Raw genomic sequence first — 18,405 nt, forward strand, 5'->3', positions numbered from 1 at the left:
GGCGTCATGAACAACCAAACCGAGTACGCTTTGTCTACCCTTCCTTAGACACCACATAACCCATAAAAATCACTTTTTTGGTTAGGAAACAACACTCTTTAGCATTAGCAAAAATCTTCTGCTCTGGTAACAACTCAAAAAATTTGGCAAGATGTTGCAAGTGCTCCCCCACGTCTTTTTTTTTTAATATTAAGATATCATTAAAGTAAACCTCTAAAAATATGTAATAACAGGGTATAAATTTTAGTTCATCAATGTCATAAATGTGTTCTGGGCATTAGACAACCCGAAGGGCGTCACTATCCACTCATAAAGTCAATACCAAATTTTAAAAGTTGTCTTTCACTCGTTGCTAGATCGTATCCAGATCTACTGGTACCCACTACATAGGTCAATTTTCCAACTTTGTGTTGGATGCCTTAAATTCATAGTGAATAAACGGAATATAATAGAACATAACTATCTTCTATTGTACGTACAATTTTTCGCATATAATTTTTTCAAGGTATTTGCTAATATTTATAAATAAAACTTACATAATACAATTACATATACAATTAGAACTTTCATATTTACATATACATTTATATATTTGACATACATCATATTTAACAATAAAATATATATATATATTTACATAAACACTTGTCCAAGCACATAGTACTTTATATATTTCGGAATATGTGTTAAATGCTTAGGTATAACTTTTTCCAAGCATTGGGTACGAGACAATTTTAATTTAGGTATATACTTATCTACCTTTAGGTACAATATTTCTGTTCATCAAATATAAAAGACTGCTAGTTTAAAAATTAATTTTAGACAATTATATATGGTAAAATATTATATATGTTCTTTAAAGGTACACTTTATAGGATTGTAGGTATTTAAAATCATTTTAGAAAATAATAATAATTTAAAATCTTCTACCCGTCTAAATATATATAACCAAACTTAGAATATTATTCCACATCGTATCTCAAAGCTTCCTTTTTTTTGTTTCAAATTCATCACACACCAATCGCCGTCACCCCATCGATGTCTTCACCCTGTGCACTGTCTCCGTGACACCTGCACACCACTCACCGTCGCCCGTTGTTGCCTCTACGCGACCCGCCTTCACCGACACCTCCGTGCACCCTCTTAGTCATACATTGGTTGGATATGGACCCGTATAACCAGGTCGATGCCCTAACTTTTGTACTCAATTTTCATTTCTATTTTTCTTCAATTTTTTATTTTCAATCTTTTATGCCGTAATATATGTAGTTGAGTAGTAATTTTGCCGTAGTTTTGCCCTAAAATTCCTCAAAAAATGAATCCAAAATATTTTGCCCTAATTTTCCCAAATTGTTTTCAATTTGTGAGTAGTTTATCAATGACTCCAGAAGTTTAAATTTTCTATTGTGCGATACATTTTATTTGTATGTTTGCAACCCTCAAACAGTGATGAGGCCGAAGGTAGTAGCTTGTGGTTATCCATTCAATCACATTTCAATCCGTCCTTACTAGGTTTGATAATGAAATTAGTGCAACCTATCCAACTCGAGCATAGCACCATGTCATATTTGGAACAAGTGTGATCGCATTCATCACAGGCTAGGACAAAGAACCACCTGAGACATTTGGAAATAAATATTTCATTTCTCATGTGACATAGTACAATAATCTAAGATGGACATACCCGGCAATGAAATTTACTATATTGTGGAAAAATTCACGCAATGTCACCCACTACAGATCCAAAGATGGTGGATGTGTTCCCGACCTTTTGTATCATACCCGAACTCTCCAATATAGCAGTCAAGAACATGTTGTCGCGTCTCTGTGATCTGCTTACAGCCCATAAAATGCAAGACTTGGCACAATTTAATAGCTAGAGCTGCTTGCCTAGAATGTATTTTTTTATGAGAAATAGAGTAGAAACGAACGAGACAGGCATCAAATTGTTGTAATTAATGTGGAGGATACAATAAAAATGTAGGAACTTTCGGGTGTGTTATTGAAGAGGCTGCAGCAAAACTGGTACCGGGCAAGCCTTACATTTTCTCCAAATCTGAAGCCTCCAAAGGATAAAGACGTACCCAAAATACTGAACAAGGATTGCTTGTTTGATACTACCCAGACTGATGCAATTTTTTATGAGCTACTAAAGGGATGTCAAATCCGCATCCCTAAGGGTCCGAAATTGGCTTTACCTCAGAAAATCAAAGACCGAATATATTGCAAATGGCACATTTCATTTCGACATTCCACCATAAATTGCCTTCACTTTAGGATGTTCATACATAAATCCATAAAAAACGGGCGTCTCAAACTTGCCGGTATGAAAGTGGATAATGAACAATTCCCTAAGGTTTAGATCACCACTGTAACGGCACAACCGACTTCACTAGGGGAGGTACCCCTTCAGGACAACGTAACGCTTTGAGTACGGTCTCCATACTAGCTTGAGAAAAACAATGTAAAAATTGAGATAGAAGCATAAGTTAGTGTGTTGGTTGACAATACCGTAATCAAAAGTATAGCTCCACGTGATAATCATACACTCAGTCAAGTAAATCAGCCATACTACATCCGAAGACACAAAGATGTAGGTGTACTGTCTAAATTGGGAAATACTAGAAACATCGTCCATCAAGTTAGGAATTGGGTCCATTCTTCTCATTACGTTCCATCCAATATTTGTCAATAATTAATATTTTGAGACAGAGATAAGATTAAAGTAGGGGGAGTAGATCTGAAATTTTTCGGACACAACTACAAACTATATGAATTGATACATTTATACCTAAAAGGCATAAAACAAATTTTCATCATAGCCTCTATGGAAATTAAGCCTTGGAATTTGTGTCGATTTACATTCTAAAGATTTCGATGCAAGGTCCAAAATGAGGCCGACTCAAAAAAAACTAGAAGTTGATGTATCGATAGCAACCAAAACATGCATCAACGACTAAAGAATACGCTTGTATTGTATCTGTAGCCGAGATCTGTATTGCTACATATCAAATCAAAGCTACAACGAAATAATGATCTGACGATAACTCTTCTTCTATCGTCAAATCATACCCCGCAATAGGTTTTTACGGATTCTGAGTTCTGAGTTTTTAAAATTTTATTTATCATACGTCTTCAAAATATTCAGCCATACAACTGAGAGGAGGCCTATGTTATTAATCGTCCAAACACACCAAATAGTTTAGGCGTATAGACATTCCAATGGTGACCAGCTCCAATAAGAATAATAGTTCTGCAATAAAATAAATATAAGGCCAAAGGAAGGTCTATGTTACCATAGAAAAATAGTATTTCATAAAAATAGTTGAAATCCATGAAAAAAGTGAAATCCATGGGCAAGAAGATATTTTTAAATATATTACCATGGACAATATGAAACCACGGAAAAGGTAAATTCCATGGACAAGGGGAAAATATGTTTTTCAAGAAAGTTAAGTGGATAGCTGTGGAAAAGTCAAGAGTGATATTTGCACTTAGATTCAATGAATTTTTGAGAAATCATCAGATATGCGGACAAGTATATCTATACGTGGACAAAACACATAAAAGAATCAAACCACGGACTCGACTTGAAGATTGTGATGTCAAGCCAAGAAGGAAGAAGAAATTCCAGAAAATCGATTATGGCTGCGAATAAACAACAACTAAAATCTGATTTTGATATGATATCGGATTTCATCTTGATTAAAATATTTTGGATTTTTGTTAACAAATATCAAGATTTATTACAAGATTTTAAGATTATCTTTGGTATTTTGATAACATTATAAATTTAGATTTAATTAGAAAACAAATATTAATTATTATAAATTTCTTATTTCCAGGTTGCTTATTTTTATAATTCTGATAGGTTAGAACCATGTGTCTATTGGTAAATACCATTAAGTAACTATAATTAGGATATATTGTAATCATGGTAAGATAAATTCACAATCTCAATACAAAGTTATATGTCTTTTTTATTTATGCAATTTATATAATTTTCGCACTCTTTTTACTTCTTTTCTAATTTCTTACTATCAACATCTGGGCACTGCATTTGGTACAAATTAAGGACTTAATTACTCTAAATTCTCTAGAAAGAAGGCCTTAGTTATCATTCGTATTGGAAAAATTTCAACCCACGGTAACACTTTACATATAATTTAAATAAATGATTAAAATAGAAGATAATTAATTGAATAATGCCATTGTTGACGCTTTGATGTGCTACCTCTATGTTATCCATTTATTCTATTTATAATGATCCATTAAAAATTCCTCATCAGTGTGGAAGCTTGTTGAATTTCATCCATTGACGCCAATTAATGTGTGAAAATTTTATATTGTAGAAACTTAAAATAGGGATGTCAAATGGAGCCGGTTAGCCCCGGACCCGCCCCGGACCCGTTCTTAATTAGGCGGGTTCAGGTCCAAATAATATGTTTCAGGACGGATTGTGAATTTTAAATTTTAGACCCGGCCGAGTTCAGGGTGGGTTACGGATTTTACTAAAAAACCGCCCCAACCCGAACCCGGATATTTTTTTTAATTATGATAACTAATATATGTATATTTATATAATAGAAATATATTATTTATTTATTTAAAATAATTTTAAACATAAAACTTAATTAATTGTCTGCGCCCAACTCTAAATCCCTAATTTATCTTTACAACAATTAGTAGAAAACTGATTATTTTACTAACAAAATAGCATATGTCATTGAATAAAGAAACAATAAATTAAGCAGACAAGGCAAAATCATAGCAAGTACATCGTAAGTTAAGTTATACTGTTTAGTGCCATACTATATATTTTTTTATGTGAAAGTATTAATTTTTAATTTTAATTATTAAGATATAATTTTTATATTATTATTTTTATGCAATTGCAAATGGACTACGAAACAGATAATTCTTTACCATCGATATGCATTTTAGATTTTGATGCAAATAATCCTGTAGATGCTATTAAAACTTTGGATATTGATGAAAATAGTAGCAGAAGAAAAAGAATGCCTCAGTATTAGAATCATTTCAAAAGGATTAAAGTAGATAATATATCATATGCCGAGTGCAAGTATTGTCAAGTTCATTTGAAAGATCCAAGTGATTACGAGACTAATCATTTGCATAAGCATTATGAAAAGTCTTGTAAGAAAAGACCAAAAAAGATAGATATCCGACAAGCTTTTATCAAGGCTACTAAACATATTGATGGAACCAACAATCTTCAAAGTCACATGTTTATCTAAGATGAATCAAGAGAGGAACTTGCTATGATGGTTATTCTACATGACTATCCAATTTCAATGGTTGTTCATATTGTATTTAGAGAATTTGTTACAAGTCTTCAACCTGCCTTCAACATGATTTTAGGGAATACTCTCAGAAATGATATTTTCAAATTTTATGAAAGTGAAAAGGCTAAGTGTTATTCATTATTGGATAAGCTTAAGTGCCGGATTGCAATCACTACTGATATGTGGATATCAAACAATAGTAAAAAAAGGTTTTATGACAATCACCGGTCATTTTATTGATGACTCATAGATTTTACAAAGTTTTATATTGAGGTAACTTTAATTTTAGAATTAAAAGTTTATATGTAATTATATGCATAATACTAATTAGTTGTTAATTTTTTTATAGGTTTATTTATGTTCTGGCTACTCATACAACTGAAGTATTGTATGAAATTCATGTGGAATCACTAATGGATAGGGATGTTGATAGAAAGTTGTCAACAATTACCATTGACAATTGTTCTACCAATGACATCATATTCCGTCATGTTCTGGAAAAGATTTCACGGAAAGATTTGATTTTGGATGGAAAAGTACTACATATACGATACTCGGCTCAAATTTCAAATCTGATTGTGAAAGACGGTTTAGAAATAATAAATGATGCTATTGAAAAAATTTGAGATAATGTTGTATATTGAATTGCTTCACCTGCTAGAATTGAAAATCTTAAGGATGCTGCACGCCAATTGCATATTGATTGTGGTAAAAAGTTGGTTCTTGATTGTAAAACTCGTTGGAACTCAACTTATTTGATGCTAGAAACAACTATTTTATATAAGAGTTGAACTTCGAGAGGGACATTATATTGGGAGAATGTGAAAGAAATTTGTGCAATGTTGAAACGTTTTTATCACCCCACGGAAATATTTTCTAGCACTCTTTGTCCTATATCTAATTATTTCTTTCCAAAGATATGTTGTATCAAATTGAAATTAGATGAGTGTGGGAAGAGTTCAAATATGATGATTAAAGACATGGCTAAAAAAATGTTGGTGAAATATGAGAAATATTGGAATAGTTGTCATAGTATAATGGGTATTGCTGCTGTGTTGGATCCTCGATACAAAATGAAGCTGGTTAATTTCTATTTTCCCTTGATATATGGTGATAATCGGCAGAAAAAAATTGAGGACATTCGAAAATATTACTATGATCTCTTGCATGACTACCAATCTAGGAATACATGTTCAAGTATTGGACATTCTGAAGGTTTGGATTCGGGAAATATATCATCGTATAATTCTACTTGTGACACATATGAGAGTGATCCATTAACTTTGTGTGATCATTATATTGCTTCTAGTTCAAATTATTCTGTTAGAGTGTCATCAACATCTGAATTGGACTTATATTTAGAGGAAAATGTGCGGTCAAGAACTTCAAATTTTGATGTTTTGAGTTGGTAAAAAAACTAATGGAGTGAAATACCCTTCTTTGCAGAAATTGTATGAGATGGGTGGGTTATTCCTGTTTCAATAGTTGCTTTTGACTCCACATTTAGTACGAGTGAAAAATTGGTTAATCATCATCGTAGTAGACTTAATCCATCTACTTTGAAGGCATTAATGTGCACTCAATATTTATTTTTAACATTTCAATTTGTTTACTTGAATAATATAATATAATAATATGTATATATATATATATTTAATTAGGTTATATTTTGAATTTTTATATACAGTATTTGCATTGTGTTTATGTACTTTTATCTTATTGATCAATATTTGATTATTTTTGGAATAATATCTTTTTGTGCTTTCAATGCTTGTTTTTTAGTATTAGATTTTTAAAATAATATTTATTATTATTTTTTAAAAAAAAAAATTGTCGAGTTGACTTCGAACCTAATAAATTCAAGGCAGGACAGGTCTTGGGGCAAGGGTGAAGCAGGGCATGAGGGATCCCGGAGTCTAATATTTTCTATGGGGCGGATTCGGGCAGGACCCCGGCCGCTGCCATCCCTAAATTAAAACGCTCCTCATTGTGCTACTGAACCGTTCTGCAATTATAATTGGTAGTTAGAATTTTCAATTTTGATAGAACATCAAGCCATCATGCATACGACTTGAGTATTGATTCCGGATTTTAACTAAAACTTCAAACTGTTATGGAACTTTGATTCTTCTATAATTTGTCATTTTTGTTTTGTTTTATTTTTATTTTATTTTTATTTTATCTTGATTTTCAATTATATTTTATTATTAATTATAAATTTACATGCTTATTTCTAAAAATGCTGAATTTTCCACTCATCACTTATGGTTTATTCTTTTATAATTTTAAATTGAAATTAACAATATTCACTTTATTATTTCAATTAAAATACACTATTTTTTTTATATAAAATGTTATATTAAAATACTATTTAGAACATCAATCACATTTTTTTTGTTATCTTTATTGTTATTTCTAGTTATTATCCAAAATTTGAAATTTAAAATTTTAAAAATTTAAATTTATCAATGATTATTTATACAAATACAATTCAAAATTATTTCAAATTATCACATTCACCTACATATTTTTCAATTATAATTTTTTCATATTAATTTTTCCTTACCAGCTTTTCAATAAAATGGTTAGAAACGAAAATTGTTCCGACAATTTATTAATCTAAATTCATTTTAATTATTCAAGTTTTCTAATGTCACTAATCTCACAAATTCCAATAATTTTAATATTTCAAAATAATAATAAAAATTATCTAAATTAATATTTTAAATTTAAATATAATATTATATAATACATAATATTTATATACTATTAGACAATAAAAATAAATTATTATTATTATAAATTTTATAAAATTGTAAAGATAATATAGTGAATGTGATAATGCTATAACGATATTAAAAGAATAATTTAAGAGTTATATGTATATGATGTAAATAAGGGAAATAAATAAAAATAAAAAAATAATGCAGTGAAAACACTAACTATAACATATCTATTACACAAGACTCAAATTTAAAAATCTTATTTCAAAATAATTTTAAATCACAACAAAATAAATTACAAATAGTATATCTTTATTCTAATAACTTCATATGTAAAGTAATACAATTTTCGTCCCGCTCCAAGGATCCTATTCGTTTTTTGTGTGTTGATATTTGAATATTGATTATTATATCAAAACGTAATACAAAATAAAAAAAAATTGCAAAAAACCTTCTGTTACTGTCTTATAATAGATAATAGATGGACGTTTGTATATAAAAAGAAATAATAAAATAAAAATATATAAATATAAAAATATTTTTAATGTTAAATACAAGCATACGGATGAATGGTATTCCCAAAACAGCTTCTACTTGCAAGAACAATTTTTTTTTTTTTTTTTTTTTATCTTATTTGCCATATATAAATTCTATGATGTAATTTGTCTTGCCCATTTAATTTGAAACTATTAAAACACACTTGAAAAGTAACGGTTGCGAATTCTAATCTCATAAAAATTACGCACAAGTAACAAAATTTAAAATGCAAAACCTATCAGAATCCACAATAAAAACAAACCCTCAGTGTCACATGCACTACAAGAAAAAATCATTTTTGTAACAAAATTTTTTTTTTGTCTCTAAATCTATTTTTTCCGTTACTAATGACATTAGAGACGGAATTAGTAATGGAATTACGTTAGCTACGTGAACTTTAGGGACGGAATTCCGTTACAAATATATTATTTTTTTGTAGTGATGTTTACAAGCAGCTGATTCAAGATTTGGAGATGGACATAATATTTATACTTCTCTGCTATTGCCACAACAAAGCAGCCCTTGGTGGTGAGATTTGATTTTCGATTCTACTATTTCAATTCTTTTTCTCCTAAAAAAACATCAAATCAAATACCTATTTTTTATTTATTATATTATACTAAAATTAACTTTTCACGTCAATACATATTTACATTACATCAAAAAACTATTTCAATTCAAAATTTTAGTATTCAAAACTAAAACTCAAAATCAAAACCTAAACACACTCTTATAAGAAGATCATACCACGGAGCAAGCAAGCAAGCATGTATTCCAACACAAGGATTTGAAATAAGAAGAGGAGTGGCTTCTTGAAATCATCATAATATTTCTACCATCCATGCATTATTAGATGAAATATATACATATTATATATATATATACATATATGGCCTATATGGCCCTGTCAAAAAAATAAAAATGAAAAATTATAAGCATTCTTCTCCAATAACTTTAGAAAAAGGGAAAACATCAGAGTGCAAAACAAGTCCACAGAACAATACAGAGTTATTGCAGAAATGAGGGCAGCAACCTCTTCAAAATATAAAGTAAAAATCTGAGCACACAAATAGCTTAATGTTCAGTGTTTCTTCATCCGTGAATCAAAAAATGGCCATTCTCATGCCTAATTAATCCTACTACACATTCAAGCAAAATATTGTCCGCAACTGAAATTGGTAATCACCTTCAATAAAAGAAAAGGCGAAACTCCGTCACCTAAAAAGCATGCATTGCAGAGAGGATGATATTTTAGATAATGATAATACAAAATGAAACCCACAAACTGCCTTCCATACAAGCAATGGCCATTAAACATGCTGAAAAGTAGATCCAGAATAGATTACGTATGGTTACCTTTTCATGCTCGTGAGCAAATAGCCGAATACTAATGATCTTGTGGGCTTGTTTAAATATTACACCCATGCTGTTCAAAAAGAGCTATTGATGGACATTACAGAATTTTCATCACCAAAAATCATCAATCAAATGAGGACTCAACTACAATTTCTGTAACCGGTAAGTAGAGTAATGGGAGAACTTATTTCTAGTGCTAGAAATATAAGTTCAATAAAAAGGGTAGAATGTTTACTTGTAAACATTAGGAGGGGATGTACTAAGGCTCATGGAGAGCTTTCACACAAATAAAGCAATGGCCATTAAACATGCTGAAAACAAAGAAAACTGCGACTTAGATCTCCTCATGGATTGGTGTAATACCCCGTAAAATAATCGCCGGAAGTTTGCCGGAGTCGGACAAATTTCATTTTGGGCATGATTTATTTTGGTCTTTTAGTGTAATAAATTAAAAAGTTGGGTTTAAATTAGAAGTAAAAATTGAGTTTGGGCCAAAGTAGAATAAAATAATTAATAAAGGATTAAGTATATTATGTTAAATAAAAGAAAAAAAAAAAAAAAAGATCAGCAGCAGCAGCCATCACGCCGCCGCCGCCGCCGCCGCCAGCCCTTCTTCTTCCTTGCGATTCTTCTTCTCCAAAATTCTTCCTTTTGGTCTCTTCTCTTGAGATTAATTTTAGATAGATTGATATGTTCTAATCCCTAGACCTTGGTATCTTTTTCAAAATTATTGTCAAATGGATTTTCCTTAGGTTTTGCCAATTTCTTAGTTGATTATAATGTTTATGCAAAAATTATTATTGGATTCTAAATTAAAAATCATGAAATTTACGGGATGGGTTTGAAACCCTAGTTTTGCCCTAACCTAGTTATGATTTTTGGAAAAAGATTTACGATTATATTTAAATATTATGATCTTTGGAATTAGACCATGTCTATTGTGGTTGGCATGTTTTTCGAATATTTATTTGGCTAAATAAAGTGTGATTATGGCGAACTTGTTGGATCTAATATCCTACTTTTGCATGGTTAAATATTGACAATTGGAATATTTTGAGTTTAAAACACTCTTTTTGAAATTTGCCTAAGAGCATGTTGAGTATTTGATCAAATTGGTAATTGAAATTACCCGTTGAGTCCGATCAACTCGTCGATTGTTTGAATGATAAGGCATAGCCTTCCACCTCTGTGCCTTGCAAACACGTGAGGGTATACCAGTATTTTAGGATAACTAACTAACCTTGAACTAGATCCCGAATGGGCTAGGTCGAGGGATCGAGATGGCGGGTTCCCTTTTAGGGTGATTCCGAGGTGTCCGTCATTCACGATGGAAAGGTCTTTAGACCGTCATCCGTGATGGAGGAATTGATTGCGTACAATCCTCTATTGGTATGTTATATTGGAGACTAAAGGGTTGTGGGCCGTATGGCGCCCATCGCAAACTAATAATTAATTGATTTACGTGTACTTTGGATTTCGAACCCTTATGTACACATTGTGGAATTTCCTTTGAGGGTTATGACCCTATGTTTGTTATGTGAAATTATGGGACGTGTCATACGAAGTAACAAGGTTGGAAAACCGGGTCGAGCTGGCCCTGATTAAGGCCTAGTGGAGTTTTCTTCGTGATGTGCTCATCGCTATTATTTGAGAATGAAAATGAGGTATAAGAGAGGTGCTAAAAGACTCGTGTGTATGAGTTTCCCTTACGTGATATGTGTCATCTTATTCAAACTATCTTCTTCAAACGATTTTGTGGCATTATACCATAATAATTTATCTTCAATTAATTGCGCTTACTCAACCGTTGTGTTGACCCTCTTCTTACGATCCTTTTTGTAGGTGATCACGCTTCCGTTATGCGTAAGTGATGCATTCACGTCATATGATACATCGGGGGAAATGAGAACTACCTTACCTTCTAAAATGTTTTGAAATTCATTGATTGTGTTTAAAGACAAATGCATTTTGAACTATTTCCAATTTATGCTTTTAAATTGAACTTTATTTACTTAATTAATGAGCCGGTGCGCTTTAATTCTAAGTTTCTATTAGTTGTTGGTATTTATTATTTTAGCCTTAGCGCCACAACGTAGAACTCGTTGGTTGACGAACGAGCCTTCCGGTGTGGCGTGGCGGTGACGCTCCGGTTTGAGCCGGCCGGGGTGTTACAATTGGACTCGCAGAATTGGAGGGTCCGTTTGGAGATCTTGTCAGGAAAAGGTGACATCTGATTAGCAAAAAAATAGACAAAGATGGAATGCCATAACTAGATCATCATCCATGTTTTCGAATTTGAGCCCAAAACTACATGAAATAGTGAACATCTGTACACACCCTAATACATATTCTAGAAATAAACTTTACAAAATTAAAGGAAATTGGAATACGTTAAGCTCAAAGTTTTTCAACGCATATGACATACCATATTGCGGATCCAAATCACTGTCCCGTAATTCATACATACTTCGCAAATCAGCAAAACAAGAAAACAAGTCAACCAGTGACTCAACAGGCCTCCAATCTACATTGGCAGTGCAGTCAACTCATCCGGTGTCTGTTCAAAATTTTCATCACACGACTTAATAATTCAAAACTACAATTTACTGAAATGAATTACTTTCCTTTGTGTAACTGACAGTTCACTTGAGAAAAAGTATAAACGCATATTCCATACCTTAGCGAGAGAAAAGATGAAAATGCTGAACAGTTGATGAGAAATGATCGGGAAAGGACACTTGTAAAGGCAGCACGGGCGTATACAGTTGAACAGAAAAGCTCGTCACAGCAGACCACTGGTGAAATGTTCACGATGCCACAATGAACTAGCGAGTTCAGGGTCAATCTTGCGGTTAAGCAGCAGATCCAACTTACGACTATTATATATATATATATTCGATGCAGTGTTCTTAAAAAAAGTTTGAGCTAATCCATCTTTTAATATAAATATGAAAACCCAAGTTGAACTTTCAATTTACAAGTTATAGCTAAAGGGAACTTAGTTGAACTAATTCCAAGAAATGGAAGTAAATTTAAATGAAAGAAAAAAATTATTGTTACATATTTAAGTTACTCAATTAAAAATATAGAATATATATAACATAACGAGCTTAGTATGTGTATGGTATGGGGGTCCTTCACTCAAGCTACTCAACTCGCGCGAAGTTGTTACCATGAACAAAAGCAATGTTCCACGTTGACAATGAAATGTCTACTCTTAGGTTACATGGGGGTATCTATTCAAACTAAGGTTGTAAAGAAGGACGAGCATTGACCCTAAATTTTACAGCTTCTTTTTCTCGTTATGAACTAAAATCTAAAGCATGATAAATACCACTCTGTACAATGATAACTAACAGAGGCATACAAATACAAGTACAGACACGTGCATAACAGTTATCAAGAAAATTAAAATGTACAAGGGGTGAGTTAAGGTTGTGGAAAAATACCTCAACCCAAGGAACGCAATGCTAGTGGAAACTCACTCAACATTTGCGTAATCAGCAACTTAGTGTTGGAAGAGTTGATCTTCTGTTTCGTGTTTATAAATTCATATTGCTCAGGCTTAGGCTTTTTTTAACCATGTCTTGTAAAAGCTTCTTTGCTGTCTCGGCAGCCTTATCTGTTCCATCAACCTGTGCAGCAAAGTCATAGACAATCCTCTCCAGTTCGTAGGGTGTCAATCTCCGCTCTGGAGGTGGGTCCCGGAGCAGATCCAGGAGAGTCCGGGCCCGATCTCTGGCTGTAGCAGTGCCCTCACAAGTCAGCCTTAAAAGCCCTGGAATTGCACCTTCTTTGAGAATAAGATCCTGGTATTTATCACGGGAGCTTTGGCATAAAGACAGTAGAGCTCCCACTGCATGAGACATGCTAACAGATGATCCATCTTCTACCGTCTCAACTAAGCCTAAAATCCCACCCTCCACTCTTGTGATTGCGGCTCTTCCTTCTTCAGAATGGGAGAATATCTCAAGGAGGTATGTGGTTTTTTCAGCCAACTTGGAGTACTTCTTGCATTCTTTTAGGAGTTCGAAGAGGGGGAGTACAGCTTTAGTGTCAAGAACTGGTTTTGGTTCATCTTCTTCAGATGTTGAAAGGTAGTAAAGAGCAGTGACAGCATCTACGCGTCCTTGAATGCTTGCCGAGCAGAGGACTTGGATCAGTAGCAGCACAGCCCCAGATGCGGCAATTGTTGGCTTATTTGAGGGAGCAGATGATAATGACAGGATTGCAGCAGCTGCTAATTCACACAGATTTCCAGGTTGATGTTTGAGGAGTTCAACTAGAGATGGGACAGCGCCGGCTGTTACAATTCTGATCTTGTTTCTGTAACAAAAGAAAATTGATAGTGTAGATTAGAAATAAAAAGATCGTGCTTCCAGTTAAACTAACAAAAGAGCATGATATTACAGAAATAATATACCATGATTCTATTTTCAATATAGCAACAACACATTATTTTGAATCTAAAAGATAGACGGAAAATTTTGAAAAATATCAAACAACTCTTCAATGGTGAAGTATCGAATGTAGCAGCATGGGTCATTGGCAAAATTACATATTTACTTATAAGAAATTTCATTTCAAGTGTAGTTTCATTAGTACATACATATATATATATATAATTTTGGTTCCACAAGTACAGAAATTTATTGTTTTGAGGCCAAATAGAAGCAATTTCAGTTCCATGAGATTTTAATCCATCAAAATTCATGTTAAATAATTTGAGTTTACAAAGAGAACTTAATGCTGTATAATTGAATTATGTGTGATTAACATTATCACAAGTCGTCCTGAATATCTATCAACAATATAACGGACATCAATCTTCCCTGTGAAACAAAGTACACTAATTTGCCACAGATCAAGCAAAATAAACAAGCACGTAATTAAAAGAAACAGTACATGATAAATCATAAATGTAATATCTTCAATCTAATGGCATGTGAAATATCGATATGTGTGTTCATAATATTCTTGATTATATATATCAAGCCAAGGAAGAAAGAACTGTACATAAGAAATCAAATTGGTAAATGTTACTAGTTTTAAGTGCTAGGTTCGACCAATATGAGGTTGAAGACAAGTTATAAGGTGATTAAACAACTGAACATGATAGGATCAATAGAATGTAATCATGCAGTGAACATAATTCAACTAGAACCCTAAAGTCATCACCAAGGGCAATATGTCTTCCATTTCCTAACCTTTGTATTTGCATTTAAAACAGAAATATCTAAAACATTTGGTTTTGCTATCAGAGATAGCAGTATCTAGCTGATAATTTTGAAACATTGGTTGAAACCTGAATAGTACCGGTTATTTTTATAGATATTTTGGTACATAGATAAAATGGTTATTAACTTACTATTCAAGGATGTTTACTAAATCAGGGTATTATTATTTGTTTTTATCCCTTTTGTATCATGCCTGTAAATAAAATATAATTTTATTATTAATAACCAACTCAAAGTTTCTTCAAAATTCTAACATACTATCTACCTTTTCTTTAGCACTCCTCCAAAATCTGAGATTTTCAACCATGCTGCCTCTCAAATTTGAGATCCTCTACCATTTTGAAAAATATCAGAGCCACACCCAAAAGTATCGAACCAATTCTAATCACCTCCGTTTGTCAATTTCTTGACGTATCAGACCTACACCACCACCGTCACCATGTTCTTGACTGTAAGACAACATTGGCCAAAGGCCGTTGTCATAAGCAGTGGGTGTCAGGCATTGGTCAACTTGGTCAATGACCGGTCAATGCAATCAACATTTTTATTGCCACTAACTCTGGCACAGAGGCGCATCCTGCGTCCAATCACCAAAATTTTTGAGGGAAAGCATACTAAAAATAGTTTTGACATATCTGTCAAGTTAGTTTCTGGTTTGATCAAGTTTTGGTTTGATTTTCGATTAACTAACTAAGAGTCCTGAGGATTCAACTTCCTAGGGTTTAACGGCATTGCTGCAACATAAATTGTAATGTGACCAAATACCCTAAGAAATTTAGCACTATTGCTGCAACAAAAGATTGACATTGGCATTACTAACTTAATTTAGCCGAAACTCTAATTTCCTATGATTTAGCACAGCCGCCGCAACAAAGAATTTTCCACCACCAGAAATCCTAATTTGGCAAAACTCTAATTTCGCAAGGTTTAGCGCCGCTGCGACAGAAGATCACCACCACCCGCTGCAACAGAGGATCACCATCAGAACAAAAATCGATTTGAATGGTCTAAAGTTGATACTCAGTTATGTGCCTTATTGTGGAGTTCTATAGACCTTCCCATACTACCAACTTATCAATCATTCAAAATGTTCTATGAAGTTTGTCCAAATTCAGACTCGAACCGCCTTTAGTCTCTCTTGCAAAAGTCAAGTTACCATCTTAAGTTTGGGGGAAAGATTTAAATATATTTTAAATAGATATATTGGTTAATATTATTTACATTAGCTAGTTATTATTCAAGCATATTTAGTAGATTAGTTGTTATTATTCATGTTTAACCTTTTATACCATGTCTATAAACAGACTATACTTCTATTATTAATAAATAACTATCCTACTTAAAATAAAAAGAAAAATATAGCTCGGGCTGATTTTTAGAGTAGAATGCATTTTAAAAAACATTATCCAAAGTTAAGTTTGTGAAGAAAAAGAAGCAAAATTGTTGAAGTTCCATAGGCCCTTAGGACAAGCAACCATTACATAATGCACAAATTATGGGTCAAGAACTTTTACTCCATCAAACGAAAATTCTAACTTATAAAGAGAAAGTAGCAAATCATTCCTCAAAGTTATATATTCTTGGTATTTGTACTTTCCATGTGAAAGGAATATGTTCTAAAACATGAATTTAGTGAGTTGAAGAGGCACAAAATGGATCACCACGTAATACATTTTCCATATAATGGTGATCATAACAAATAATTCTAATTAAGGGACAAATGTAACTAAGTGATCAACTCAAGGGACCAAACATAGTTGTAAAAACTAAACTATCCATGGAGTAGCTATATGTAACACAAGAAACAATATTTCACTACATCTAGATCTTTCAATTGTCCTCCAGAAACATACTTAACATTCATTTTCATTGAAAACAACACATCGAACAACTATTTCAATTCAAAAACATCAAAATAAAAAACAGCAAGAGTAAAAAAAGAAAAAAAAAATTAAAAAAAAATAAAGGTAAACAAGCGTGGGGGAGTGTCACGCACAAAACTAAGACCATTAAAGGGGTCTGAGCAAGATATTGACCACAAAGTCTATATGAAATACCAAAATAACAAGAAATACAATTTGGATGAGCAAAATTGCATTTTTCGAATTAAAACATCCTGTCATAAACTATTTTTTTATTTAAATAATCAAATTCAAAACACCAACAAACTCAAGCTTCTTCGTGAGCATTTGTGAAAATGTCGAATAACACTAACAAGTAAGAATATAGCAGTCTGGAAGCCATCTATCTACAAAAATCAGTAGCACAAAACTCAAAACCCTGATTTCACACAAAAGAGTATACGGAGAATCATCTAACAACCAAAATAAAAATTCATAGGCAAAATACTTTAAATCAGTAGAAAGAGAGTGAAAGGTGATACTTCTGATTGCGGGCAGCGAGATTGAGCAGCGCGAGGAGCGCCACCTCCCGAGCAGCGGTGGGGAACGAGCCATGGAGCATTGAAACAAGCGGCTCAATAACTCCGGCAGCGGCGAGGCGGCGGCGCACGGCGGATTTGGAATTGTTGGAAGACTTCCTGACCAGCGTCCTCACGTCTCTCGCCGCATTAATTCGCGCGGCCAGATCTCCAGCCTTGAGCCTCATGGCTACCTCCTCCACCACCATTTTCCGACTCCACGGATGCTGAAACGGCGGGCCGTCCTTGCCATTACTCTCGCTTTCTTCGTCCTCTTCTCCGTCTTCCGGAATCTTCAGCATTGTTTCCTCGTCGTCGTCGGCCTCCACATCGCGCTCCATAGCCATGGCCGCGGAGGAATTGCTCCCTCGAAGAACTGCCAGCATAGCTGCGAATACGGGGACGATTTTGGATCCTCTTTGGAGAAAAGCGGTTGTGCACGCTGTGCATAATATGTTGTACGAGGTCTTGTAATGGGCACTCTGGAGATATTTTCTTTTCAGTCCCTAAGGTTGGCATCAATGTTATTTCGGTCCTCTGTAATTTTTTACCAAAAAAAAAAAAAAAAACACCTCTTTCGAGGAGTTTTGAGAGCCTTTTAGAACAAATACAATTACTTACGTGGGTCTAATGCGTCGTTTGGCCGGTTGACTCCTATATGTATTATTTTTTTTGGGCCCAATTTTTATGCTTTAAATCAATTAAGAATACAAAGATCGCCGACGAGCTGCCACTCGCGCAACAGACTTTGCACCTTCAGAAAATTGATGATTCTTGTCTCGTTAACCGTTGAATCGGGTGAAATTCGAACACAAGGTTCGTAACAC

General features: G+C 33.2%; 1 protein-coding gene across 3 annotated transcripts; it reads right to left on the bottom strand.

The window, feature by feature from the left end:
- Nucleotides 1-12,201: 12,201 nt before the first annotated feature.
- On the bottom strand, nt 12,202-18,030 carry LOC127252669 (U-box domain-containing protein 10). Of its 3 annotated transcripts, XR_007839116.1 has the most exons (4): nt 17,543-18,030; nt 13,372-14,248; nt 12,600-12,717; nt 12,202-12,479 (listed from the first exon to the last, which is right to left on the bottom strand). XR_007839116.1 is itself a non-coding variant. In XM_051276948.1 (2 exons), the coding sequence occupies exons 1-2, from the start codon at nt 17,962-17,964 to the stop codon at nt 13,465-13,467; spliced, it is 1,206 nt and encodes a 401-aa protein (XP_051132905.1). In that variant the 5' UTR covers nt 17,965-18,030; the 3' UTR covers nt 13,200-13,464. The 3 variants fall into 3 exon arrangements, 1 of the variants encoding a protein (XP_051132905.1); XR_007839117.1 differs by lacking the exons at nt 12,202-12,479; nt 12,600-12,717 and adding an exon at nt 12,723-12,798; XM_051276948.1 differs by lacking the exons at nt 12,202-12,479; nt 12,600-12,717 and having other exon boundaries at nt 13,200-14,248.
- Between the last annotated feature and the right edge of the window lie 375 nt (nt 18,031-18,405).

This window comes from Andrographis paniculata, unplaced genomic scaffold, assembly GCF_009805555.1.
Source record: "Andrographis paniculata isolate CXL003 unplaced genomic scaffold, ASM980555v1 Contig46END, whole genome shotgun sequence".
Lineage (NCBI taxonomy): Eukaryota > Viridiplantae > Streptophyta > Magnoliopsida > Lamiales > Acanthaceae > Andrographis > Andrographis paniculata.